Source organism: Nannospalax galili, unplaced genomic scaffold (assembly GCF_000622305.1).
Source record: "Nannospalax galili isolate Female #2095 unplaced genomic scaffold, S.galili_v1.0 scaffold124, whole genome shotgun sequence".
In the NCBI taxonomy this organism is placed as follows: domain Eukaryota; kingdom Metazoa; phylum Chordata; class Mammalia; order Rodentia; family Spalacidae; genus Nannospalax; species Nannospalax galili.
In genome coordinates this window covers 930323-943818 of record NW_008352485.1, presented here as the reverse complement: position 1 = coordinate 943818, position 13496 = coordinate 930323, and the positions used below count along the sequence as shown (strand labels likewise).

At 39.6% G+C, this 13496-nt stretch overlaps 1 protein-coding gene across 1 annotated transcript in view; it reads left to right on the top strand.

The window, feature by feature from the left end:
* Cers3 (ceramide synthase 3) overlaps positions 1-13496 on the top strand; it is a 123697-nt gene that overhangs the window by 25450 nt on the left and 84751 nt on the right. Inside the window, exon 2 of the mRNA XM_008849529.2 lies at positions 4561-4734. Coding sequence (XP_008847751.1) covers positions 4562-4734 — 173 coding nt within the window. The 5' untranslated portion in view covers position 4561. The remainder of the gene's footprint in view (positions 1-4560; positions 4735-13496) is intronic.

The following is a 13496-nucleotide window of genomic DNA, read 5'->3' as shown; positions in this document are numbered from 1 at the left end:
TTTTAAAATTACATATATATATATATATATATATATATATATATACAGAGAGAGACAGAGAGAGACAGAGAGACAGAGAGAAAGCACAGGTACATGTACCATGGTATGTGTGGTGGTGTTTAGAGCCCTCCTTCCACCTTTGCATGAGTTCCAGGGATTGAACTTGGGTTGCCAGGCTGAATGGCAAGGGCCTTTACCTTCTGAACCATCTCCCCACCTAGCTTAAAACTGTAAAGCTGCATTAAGATTCCATCTCACCCCAGTCATAATGGTCATCTTCAAGACCACAAATGACAACAAATGCTGGCTTGGATACTGTAGAAGGGAGCTCACACACTGTTGGTGGGAGTGGAAACTAGTATAACTACTTTGGAAATAAGACTGGAAGTTTCTCAAAAAACTACCTGCCATATGACCCAGTTATACCACTCCTGGGCATATACCCAAAGGACTTTATATCCTGCTAAAGAAGGGGCCCTCATGCTCCTGAAGCTGCAGTAATTGACATTTGATAGCAGTACCCAAGGAAAGAGTACATAATGGAGATCACTTTTTGTGTGTGTATGTTTGGGCTGCATCTCCCAGGAGGCTGTCCTCTACCTCTGCATCCTTTTGATTTTACATTAAGTTGTTTGCTTGTTTCTTTTTTCTTCTTTCTTTTTTTCTTTTTTGGCCATTTTTATTTTTTTTTTTTTGTTGGTCATTAAAGTTGTTATGGTTTTCGGCAGATACGCATTCACTGCTTGCATTTAATTAATGTACAAGGAGTTTCCCCTTCTTAACTATCATAAGCCACTTGACAAGTGGTATTTTTCCCAGAACAAAATAATCTATGTTACCCTGGGTTGCTTTTTAGGAGTGAGCAACTTATTGCATGCAGTAATTATTAAATGATATTAGAACAAACCCTAACTCATTCCATTACTGATGGTTCCCAGGCTTTGTCTTAATTTTTGTCACAGCCAAATTTTCTGAAGCAATCTTCTAGAAAAAATTATCTTTTGCCTTTGTAATTATACCTCATTCTGATTTGGTTGACAAACCCAAGCCTGGTCAAAGATTTTAGCTTAGGTTGATTGACCCAAAGGCCCTTGTTCTGAGCTGTATCTGCTGTGAAAAAGTTAGTAGATTTCTGGGTGGAGAGGGCTGTGGGATCAAACCCAGGGCTGTACGTGCAACATAAGCACTCCGCCAACTGAGCTCCATCCCCAGCCCACAGGGGGCTCTCTGAGTATTCTCTTCGGGTCAGTTTTGTTGGATGGCCAGGCAGCCAGGCTTGTACTCTGTTACTTTATCAAACAGGCTGTTGACATTTAACTTTTCTTTCCTGACAGTTCTTTGGTCAGTTGTTACTGCCCGTCCCTGGTTCAGACCACATCAGTTCCGACTCAGTTGTAAGCTCCTTCAAGTCCAACATCACTCTTTTCCTTTCTGCAGCCCCCAAGCCTAACAGAGAATTATATAGGTCTTAGTTGAAATCTTTACCAATTTTTCTGAATTTGGCAGCTGTATAAAGGGAGCTTAATCCCCTTCTCAAGGTAGAAAGTAGAGCGAAATGATAATTCATGAAAACGAAGGTCACCGCTCCAAGGGCAGCTTGGTGCAAGTGTGGCCTTTGGAAGAGCACTTCTCTCCACACTGGGTAAAAGGTGAGAGGAGCATGAAACTGTCTCAGCAGAATTCAGCTTTTGGCTTGGGTGTGGATCTTTCTGTAGAACATGGGATGCCACCACAAGAGTCTTCCTTTCTCTCCTTTGCCCTCAGGGCCAGCCATACCATTTTTTTTTCAAGGTTCTTAGTGTCATTCCACAGGTTTTGTTCTTTTCTCTCCAGTCCCTTGAATTTCCTGGTTGTGTCACTTGTTTTTCTCAGTCTCAGTTCTTTTGTGGCCTCCCTGTCTTCCCTAGCAAGTTTGGATCCATGAATAGCACCACTACCAGCATCTTCAGATCTTTAATCCACTGTGTTATTGCCAATGTTCTAATTCCTAACTGCATCAACAAAGCTACTGATGATACTCCAGCATCTCTGTCCCCTTCCTCACTGCGTGGAGAGCAATTGTGCATGTGCCTGCCTGATGTGGAACTGGTATGTGACGGGACTGAGACCCCGTGCTCAGCTACTTGGATGAAGAGTGTGTCTGCCCAGAGGGAGTACCTTGTCAGCATATGGGCTTATGAAGGGTCTTGTTGCTAAAGTGATTTTTCTAAAATAACTGATGATTTTACTCCTCTGGACAATATTTTTTAAATTCTATTAGCTAAAGTCCAGGTTCCTTAACACAGAACATGTATCTTTTATGACCCTGTCCTGCCTGTCTTGCTGCCTTTTGAAAAGAGTAACAATATGATAAAAAGTCTAAACCAGAACACTTCTAGAATAAAGGAGCCGTTGATGATTATGCTAGGACAACAAACTGAATCTATCTAGACACCTACTTGTGATCTGTAATCTGCCATCCCACACCTTGACTTCTTTCACTATGTTAGTGAAAACTGCCATTAATTTTCCATATACACCTTATTCCCAGATCAGGAGGGCTTGTTAGATAGGGTTCTTTCTATGGCTCTGCTGTGAAGCTAAGGACATTTTAACTCTTCTTGATTAAACATTTACAGAGAAAAATCAAAACATTCTCAATGTCAAAATACTAAGGTTAAATTGGTTACAGCCTCAATGGTGAGATTAAAATATGTTGGTGATGTCAAGAAATGCATATTTGGTCTTCTGTTTCCTGAAAAACAACTTCTAAAATTGTTGGAGTCTCTGAAATAACATTATCCTGTTGTATGCTAATAAGCCTACTGCTTACTGGAGTACTAGGCAGTCCCAGGATGGGTACGGGTTCAGGAAAGACCAAGGCAGGATTGGAGAGTGTGTGCTTTAGGCCTGCCCCTCAGCCTCTGGAAATGGCAAAAGGATTGAAGGTTAGATTCATCACCAATGGCTAGTGACTCAGTCATGACTTTGTAATGACGTCTCAATGAATACTAAGGGTCTGTTCAGAGAGCTTCAGGTAACTGGTCATGTGGAGGTTCCTGGAGGTGGTATGCCTGGAGAAGGCATGGAAGCTGGTGCCCTGTCCCACATGCCTTGCCTTATTCATCTCTTCATCTGTATCACTAACAACAAATCAATATTTGTAAGTACCTGTTTCCTGAGTCTAGTGAGCCACTCTTGCAAATTAATCACACCCCTTTTTGGGAACCCCCACCCCCCAGATGTGTAACCAGTAGTCAAAAGTACAGATTAAATAACCTGAAGCTGTAGGTCCACATCTGACCAGGGAGATCTTGGGATTGAGCCCATAGTAATTTCAGAAATTGAATTGGGTGAAAGGTCATTAACTGATGTCCACTGCTGAGAAATTACTTGCTTGCTGATGGGGAGGAATTCTCACACCTTTTGGGTCACAGAAGTCTTTTGTGTTGGTAATTATGTGACAACAGACAGAAAACAACAGCATCTAAAGCTGCCTTTCTTTGCTCCTAGTTCTTAATTGGCTTTCTCTCCTTAATTCCCCCCCCCCCCACTCTTCCCCTTTCCCCTGCATCTTTATACCCTCTTCCCCACTGGCACCCTCTCATAGACCCCCTCCCACTCTTCTGCCTTTCCCTGGTTTGGTCCCACTTACTTCTTGGGACATGTCAAGGACCATCTGTCCAGTCATCTTTCTTGGACATGTGCTTACTGGGCTCAATGCCCATCCTTTCCTCACAACCTTCTGTATTTTCCTTTTATAGTATACCTAAAAAACATGTATCAAAGTATTCCATTCAGTCAGGCCTGCCTTACCTAGAAGGATATTTGGTATTCAAGGCAGAAGACTTGTCTTTTAATCTCTGTGTACCCAAAATAATAAATTCTCCGTAATAGTTTAGTTTTTGACATGTAGCCATGTCTGGCAGAGAAGGCCTGTAATCCCAGCTATTGGGAAGCTGAAGCAGGAGGATCACAATTTCAGGAGCTGCTGGGGCTACAGACTAAACTGAAGGACTGCGCAAATTAGTGACACCTTGCTTCAAAATAAAAGTGAAAAGAAGGCTAGAATATAGCACGTTGGTGGAGTGAAGCTCTAAATTCAATCCCCCTATCACTAAAAAGAAAAAAACAATTACTGGCATGGCCTGATCTGAACTCTAGGTCTTTTGCCTCCTAGGAAATTTCTTAGAGTGCTGTTCATGGTTTACATATACATTGGAGCTTTCAAGAGGTTGACTTTTGACATTTTGAAGTTGTAGAGCCTATTACACAATTTTTATATCACAAGTCATATAAGAGGAAAAGACGTTCTCATTAAATTCACCCATGTGTTGTCCAAAATGTCAACAGGAGTCTATTAAACTTGTTTCCCATCCCATTGCCAAGGCGGTTCTAGGGGTATTGGAATAGTAATCCTTATAAAATGCAATGATGGATCGGGAAACCAGTAAATAATGGTACTCCAATCCATATTTCCAGAATTCTGATTTGGGTATTTTGAGGAATAGTGTTCAATGTTATCACAATTTTAAGTGTTGATTTGATAAATCTAACGTATTGTTTTTTCCATTTTTCTAGAATGTTTCAAACATTTAAAGAATGGTTCTGGATGGAAAAATTCTGGCTTCCTCCAACAATAAAGTGGTCAGATCTTGAAGATCATGATGGGCTTGTCTTTGTTAAAGCTTCCCATTTGTACATGACAATTCCATATGCCTTCATTTTGATGATCATCAGACATTTCTTTGAAAAGTAAGTAGTGCGTGTGTGTCTTCCCTTCCCATTCCCCTTCTGCAATCATGAAGTCTAAGATTTGGTCTTTAATGAATCTCTTCTTTAAGAGGCTACAGATTCCTGGGTGGAATTTGTGCAATTAGGTGCACACCAGACATTATTTACAGGCTGAAGAAGAAAAAAATAGAAACATGAATACCATTGAGTGCTTTAGTTTTACAGTAATAAAAACTGAGATCAAGACAGGTTAAAGGTGGATGGCCATGACCAACACATGATATATACATGTATGGAAATGTCACAGTGAATCTCATGTATTTAAATTAACATGTGCTAATAGTAATAATAATAAAGGACAGGTTAAACATCACAGAGTTAGTATTTAGTGCCAATTATACGATGTCAGCCCAGTTTATCTTCTACTATACTATGATATCTGGCAGTACCTCTACAGTCCAAGAGGGACAGTGCTAGAAAAATCTATTTGTTGGAGATAAACTATCATTCTAGAATGCCTAGAAAGCACTAGAAATAACTCATTAAGAACCAAACCAAATACTTCTGCTAAGCATAGCTTATTTTAAAGGTTTATTTTAAAGTTTTATAGTTGTCCTTTCTTCCAAAGTGTAAAGAAATCAAAGAGAAAAATGCTAATTTTCTTTCTCAGAAAATAGTAAACTTCTTTATCTTAATTTAATTTGAACAGATATTTCTTCCAACTCTTTATTAAAATTGTGCTAGTGTTCTGATAACAGGAGATAAGTGTTCATATGTAATTTCTGTTGTCTCTGTTCCAAAAAATCCCTATTATCAGCACATCAATTCATTTGAAAAAAAAGGAATATTTTAATGTCAAGAGTTGGAAAAACTTAAGACAAACTCTGATAAAGATCATGTAGTCCAAGACTAACTGTAATGTAGATCACATGTTTATAACCATTTGCAGGGTCCTTATCTTGAGAGCTTGTTTGACTAGCTCAATTCCATGGACTTGCCAAAAAGTTTTGTACAAACAGAAATTTCGCTTGGGTCAACAATGCATTGTTGTTATGGGAGGAAGAGAGTCCCCTGGGTGCCACTAAACTGTAGTCAAGCACATTTGAGAAGGCCTTTCCCTTACAAAAAGCTTTTCAAGGCCAGCCTGGTCTACATAATGAGTTCCAGGACAGCTAGCTGGGGCTACAGGGAGACCCTGTCTCAAACAGTCAAAAAAAAAAAGAAACCAATTTATTTTTATTTGTGTGTGTGTGTGTGTGTGTGTGTGTGTGTGTGTGTTTATACCACATGCATATTGGTGACTGCAGAGGCCAGAAGAGGCCATTAGATCTCTTGGAGGTGGAGTTATAGGCAGTTGTGAGCCTTCCAAGTGGGTGCTGGAACTGAATTTGGATCCTCTAGAAGAGTAGCAAGTGCTCTTAATCACTGAACCATCTTTCCAGCCTTTGTCCTTCCCCTTTAACACTTTAATTTGATTTTTTACTTACGTAGTTGGATTTTCCAGATAGTACATAAGAAAAGTGAAGTCTGCCACTGCACCTCCAAATGAACAAATTACTCATTACTATCCTGAACTATTTGATTGCCTTATTGTCTCTCATGACCACTGAATTTGGCATTTGGGTTCTTATTCCCACTGCAGATTTCCTAGTTTTCAGAGGGCAGGTCTGTCTCTTTCAGTTTGGTCAGAGCAGTGAGACAGATTATTCTTTTGGTTGCAAAGTAGCACAGCTGTGGAGTACCAAATTATTATGTCTTGATCTTGGCCTGCCTAGCAATAATGAAGAATAAATCTATTCTTTTAACTCTTAGGGCCATTCTCGTTTATTTTCAAAGGATTAAGTGTAACCAGAATCCTGTTTTCTAGCTCGTTATTGTTTTAACTTCCAGTAACTCATTCTTAGTTTTTCCACTCTCTGCCAAGACAGAAACATGTACATTGTTCCACTAGCCTCATATTTCGTTCAGTGCAATAGAAAGAATATTTAACATGGTAGAGAGAGTATACTTTTAAAATTAAAATAAAAATTAATAATTTTACAGGATCCTATATCATTTGTTGTAGGTTAATTCATCTATACCATAAATAAAATATTGCCTATTCCTTACACTTGGTAAGAACTTAGAGTGTAGATGGTATATAAAATCATAAGTGGTCTCTAGGTGAGCAAGCAAGAGATTAGTGACCTAACCAAGCTTTCGGGGGGGTAGATCCAGGACTCCAGGTTTACTGTTGGTTTGAATTATGTCAGTGCCTCTTGAATGTTACAGTACAATGCTGCTGATGGTAAAAGAGATAAATAAACATCTCTTGGGAATCAGAAAGACATAGTTTAGAAAGTTGACTGCAAATATGAAACTTTCAGAACTATCATAAAAGTTCTTGAAATTTTGATACTGTGTTTTAGCATATCCTGCAAATGAGGCAATTTCTTTTCTTTCCTTAGACTGTACTTAAAGTTACATTTTCTCATTCTATGAAGTCCTCAGGAGCTGTCATCTGGCTGACTCATTTTTGTCCTTTAGCCCTAGTCACAAGGCACTAGTATAGGAAGAAATATCCCTTTTCAGAAGAGTAGAGAGACAGATGAATGCAAAACACAAAAGTTAGAGTCTCTGAAAGTGATTCACATTTGCTTTGTATTTAGGATTTCCTTTCCATGTAAGTTTTAATGTATGGTTTATGTTTAAATTATCTATTTTCTTATTTATTTTGACCAAGATTAGTTGTTTCTAGCTATTTTGTCTTCTATATATTCCTTTTTAAAAGATTTATTTATTTTATTTTATGTGTATGAGTGTTTTGCGTGAATACATGTAAGTCACCATATGAGTGCCTGGTGCCCATGGAGGCCAGAAGAAGGTGTTGAATTCCCTGGAACTGGAGTTGTAGGCAGTTGTAAGCCACCAGGTGGGTGCTTGGAACTGAACCCAGGTCCTTTCCAAGAGCAGCAAGTGCTCTCAACTGCCAAGCTATCTCTCTAGCCCCTCTATGTATTGTTATATGTGTTTGACATATGATTAAAAGAGATCTATTCAAAGTTCAACACATGAGAACTAAATAAATTTTCTCAAAGTAGAGTGTGGACCTGAATCCAAGGCAGAGGTAGAAGTTGTAGGTCCCCTCTTTGCTTAATTGTATACAGAATAAATCCCCCTACCTCTACTGGTTCTCTCTGTACCATAGACTCCCGATGGGTTAGAATGAACTTCTTTCTTTGAAGAAAGATAAGGGAGATGGAGTAATGCATCTGCAGCAATTTACAGGACTTGAAAAAGATTGTAACTGTTACTTAGGGTAACAAATAGACATGAACTGCCACATTAGAGTTAAAAGTTGTCTGAGTTTGCACTGTTCCTGGTATTTGCTCTAACACACAAGCAGCTCTGCCCATGTCACTGAATCCTGAGGAACATGAAATCAGTCTTAATACCAGGATTGTACTTAATGTTTAGGAGAAGAATTTAAACTTAAAGTAGTTAATGCCTGCCTATGGCTGATTCTTTTTGTCTATTAGAGAAGTTGGAAAACAAAGAGGAGGAGGTCCTTGGGGCTTTTGTCTCCCAGTAACCAATGGAGTGACACAAAAAGAGGGGCTGTCTAGGTCTGAATGGGTCTGCAATGATAGCAAACTTCAGGGATTCCTTTTCTGGTAACTTTGAACCATTTACGCAGGAGCAGGCATTTACCATTCTTTATTTTTTCTTCTTTTCTGAATTTTTTTCTATTCCACATTGATAAAATGAAAGTTCAGGCAAATTAATCTCAAAAGTCCTTTCTAGCTAAGGCTTATAATGCCATTTCTCTCTTTCAGTTCATCAAACATTTATTGTGTTCCTTCTCTCATTTGTTTTTGAAAATAGATTTTAATTGTCTATTCATATTTATCAACATTTGTGTTAGATAGAGTGTTGACATCCTGTATTTTTTGAAGGGAAATGATAGAACTGAATTAATATTTACATACCTGCTGTGTTATATTAAAATGTTGTTTCTGTCCTTAAAGTTAACAGAGAGGAACATATTTCCTCATCTTCTTTAATGATTCTACTGTGTATTAATCCCTCACATCATAGGCATGCAATGGTATGTGTGCTTACCCATATGGCTAGCTCCCCCTGAGCTTCTAGACAGAAAAAGAATGCTAGTGTTCATTTGACTTTGAGGTGGTTTTGATTCTCTGATTCACTAATTTGATTTTGCCTTGCTTGTAGATTTTACCCCATTTGTTTTGCCTCTAACACTGAGGAGATTGCATGATTGGAATTGGTAACATGGCCTTATGAAAACATTCCCTTTTGTATTTTATTCGTAAAAACACTGTTTTCTCCAGTTGAAAAATTCAACTTCTAGGTTGGACAAACTACTTTCATTTATCTAACACCCTGAAAATACATTTTTAAAGGTTTAGGTCACTTTAAGAACAACCTAGTGTTTTGGGGGGTGCTTAGGCCAAGGTGAGGTTAATGAAGTATATTCCAATCACGATGGCACAACACATTGCTACTGGTCTGTAGGAGCGCTCTCCTGGGTGGTTAGAATCCTTGTTTGCATCAGTGGCCTCTTCGCTGCGCTTCCTGCTCCCAGTCTTCTCTCTGCTGCCTCCTGATGTGCTTGATGGCCCTTTGTTCACATGATTTAGGAAAACATATGCTTTAAGTATATGTAATGTTAGTTGTATAAATGATATGGTACTGAGGCCTAACTCTCCCTTCTTAGAAACATCAACACTATGTTTTATGATCTATCTTCATTGTTCTGTGTGCATCTGGCACATAATTACTTTGTTTATATTTGCCTCTGAAATGCAGGTACCTTTTCTAAAGGAACTTAGTCTGGCTAGAAGTTGACTAGTTTATACATTTTATTACATTATGTTATGAAAATTTTTACTCAACTTATGTATATTAAAAATAAAGGGGGCCATAGAGATGGCTCAGCAGTTAAAAACACTGACTGCTCTTGCAGAGGACCCAGGCTCGGCTCCCAGCACCCACATGATGGCTAACAATAGTCCTTAACTACAGTTCCAGGGGATCCAACACCCTCTTCTGGCCTCCACAGGCAACACATGACACAGGTATAGTTAAATGCAGGCAAAACACTCAAACACATAAAATAAAATTTAAAGTAAATAAAGTACTAGATGATAATTATAACTTCAATTTCCAGACTTTAATTAAAGATAGAAACTTTTCTAAGTACCAGACAGACAAGACTTGCAGAAGTTAGAAACTTTGTCAGAACTAAAGGAAGAATAGGGATAGAAATTTATTTCTTCTTGCTCTTCTTCTCCCTCCCTGCCTCCTTCCTTCCCTTCCTCCTCTTCTTCCTTCTCCTCCTCTCCTTCTTCTTATTCCTCTTCCTCTTCTTTTTGAGAGCAGTTCTCATGTAATGCAGATTGGCCTTGAACTCACTGTGTAGCCAAGGATGACCTTGAATTTATGATACTCATGCCTCCACCCAAGTACTGATATGACAGACATATAGAAAACAGAGCTTCTGGGCTGGAGAGATGGCCTAGTGGATAAGAACACTGGTTGTTCTGGCAGAAGTTCCAGGTTTGAATCCCAGAACCCACATGGCAGGTAAGAACTGTCCGTAACTCCAGTTCCAGGGGATCCAACAGCCTCTTCTGATCTCCACAGGCATTGCACAACGCGGGTGCACTTACCTACATGCAGGCAATACACTCATACACATAAAATAAAAATAATAAATAAAATATTTTTAAAAAGGAAACAGAGCTTCTGCATGCTAGGGAAGAACTCTACAAACTGAGATACACTGCATTCATTATTTTTGTATGTGTGCAGGTATGTATACATGTTTATATATGTGTGAAAACACATATATGCAGATGTATGTGCACCTGTGTGTGCTACCTGTAGAGGTCTAAGACTTGCTGATGGCCAAGAGTCTTCCTCATCTGTGTTCCGCTTTATTCTTTGAAGGAAGGTCTCCCATTGAACCCAGAGCTTTGCATTATGACCAGTCTAGCTCGCCAGCTTGCTTTGGGATTCCCCTGTGTCCTAGTTAGCTTTAACTGTCAAGCTGACACTGCCTGGAGTCACCTGAGAAGGGAGTCTTAATTGAAGAATTTCCCAGATAAGATGAGCTTGTGGGCATGCCTGTGGAGGATTGTTTTGATTGTTAACGGATGCAGGAGGGCCCAATCCATTGCTAACAGCACCTGGGCAAGTGGTCCTGGGCTGTGCAAGAAATCTAATTAAGCATGAATCTGGTATGGAGACCAAAAACAACTTCCCTCCATGTTTTCTGCATCAAGGTCCTATTTGAGTTCCTGCTCTGGCATCCCTCAGTGATGTAGTATAATCTGAAATAAACCCTTTCCTCCCCTAAGTTGGTTTTGGTCATGGTATTTGTCACAGCAATGGAATGAAACTAGAACACTCTGTCTCTGCCTTGAGAGTGCTGGAATTACATGCAGGTCACCATGCCCACGTGCCATTTATGTGGGTTCTGGGAATGCAAACACTTACACAGCCAGCCCTTTATTCACTGAGCCATTGCCCCAGCCCCTGCTCACTTTTGGGGGAGTCTCTATGTTGCCTAGTTGGGTCTTGAACACATGAACTCCAGTGATCCTCTTACCTCAGTCTTCCAGGTGGTTAGTCTGTGGGCATGCACCACCATGCCTAGATTCACACAGGATTGTTTTAAAAATCAACTTCATTGAGGTTTTACTTCATCAAAATTTGATGCAACCATTTCCATCACGATAATATAAATTTCCATCAACCCAGACATTCTCTTTGCCCAATGTTCAGTTTATCTCTCTTTACTGTCCTTGACAATACTGTTTTGCTTTCTATCATGATAACTTTATATTTTCTAGGATCATCTAGAAGTAGAATCATAGATTATAGTAGTTTGTGTGACTTGCATTTAACATATCACATTTGAGATTTTTTTTCATGTTGTGTATATATCAACTTTCTTTGTTACTGTTGTGGCTCGAGTTCCCTCTGGGTCTCTTGTGCTATCAAGAAAACCATATAACATATCTTTGTGTGCATGTATTAACTTACAAAGGAATGAGTACCCAGTGCCTAGCCCTGCGATGCAGCTCAGAGCCTGCCATATCAGACCATGCCACACCCATAGTCACCGCTAGCATTCACTCATGCCTCAGGGGCCAGCGATCTCACCCCAGGACCATAAGTGTCAGGCCATTCTGTCCTTGAGCTGCTGCACACAACTGTGTGCTCCCCCACTCCGGGCACTTCCCCAAAGCTGGCAGCTTCTGTTTTCAGATGGTTCCCAGCAGCCCCTCAGTAGTCCATTCTCCATGGCAGGTCCCGCCCCTTGGAGGAACTAGCCAATTGGGAGACAACTGTCAAATAATCTTTCAACGTATTTGTATATCATCTAAATTTTTACTAATATTTGTGGTGGTTTGAATGAGAATATCCCCCATAGACTCCAAGTATTTGAACATTTTGTCCCCACTCAGTGGCACTGTTTTTTTGGGGGGGTTAGAAGATGTGGCCATGCTGGAGGAAGAATATCACTGGGGGTGGGCTTATAGAGTTCTTAAGCCTTGCTGGATCCAGTTGCTCTCTGCTTCCCGTGCCTGCTTGAAGATGTGAGCACTTAGCTTCTGCTCCTACTCCAAGCACCTCTGCCACCATATCTCCCTATCAATGCCTCCCTGCCATGATGGACTCTTGCCCGTTGGAACCATACACTAAGTAAACTCATCCTTCAATAAGTTCCCTTGGTCATGGTGTTTTATCATAGCAACAGAAGAGTGACAAATACAGCATTTTACTACTAGTAGTTACTAGAAATGTGTGTTGTTTACGGTGTTAGCCTATTATGAATAAAGCTACATGAACATCTGAGTACAAGGATATGGCTGCACCTGTGCTTTTGTTTCTCTTGGGAAAGATCTGAAATATTTGCTCTTTAAAAGACATTGTGTGTGTACCCCTACCATAGGCTATTATGCAGCAGTAAAAGGGAATTAACTTATTTATAAACACATATGTGGTGGTTTGAATGAAAATGTCCCCCATAGGCTCCAAGTATTTGGACACTTTGTCCCCAGTTGGCAGTGCTGTTTTGGAAGGTCTTAGAAGGTATGGCCATGCTGGAGGAAGCATGTCACTGGGGACGGGCTTAGAGAGTTCTTAAGCTTTGCCAGATCTTGAATTGCTCTCTTGTTTCCTGTGCCTTCCTCTGCCTCCACGCCTCCCCACCATGATAGGCTGTAATTCCCCTGGAACCATAGCTCAAATAAACTTCCTTTTATAAACTGCTTTGGTCATTGTTTCTATCACAGCAACAGAAAAGTAACTAATACAACATGCTACAATAAATGAACTTCAAAACATTGTTCTCAGTGAAAGAATCTGTATATGAGCAATTATATCTTGTTTGATTTCACTTATATTAAATATCCATTCGGAAACAGGAAAGATAGAAAATAGATTAATAGTTGCCCAGGCAAATTTGGGGAGAAATAAAAAGACACTGAATTGTATACTTGAAAAGGTTGAATTATCTGATACATATAGAAAAGGTCATAAAAATAATTTTTAAAGATATAAACCAAATGACAAGATAAACCACAGACTGAGAGAAAATTTATGTAAAACATGTCTCATATGAAAATTTTAAATATTGGAATGAGACAAATTCTTATAACTAAACAATAAAGAAATAAATTGGTTTTAGGGGCTGGAGAGATGGCTCAGTGGTTAAGAGCACTCACTGCTCTTGCAGAGGACCCGGGTTCAATTCCCAGCACCCACAT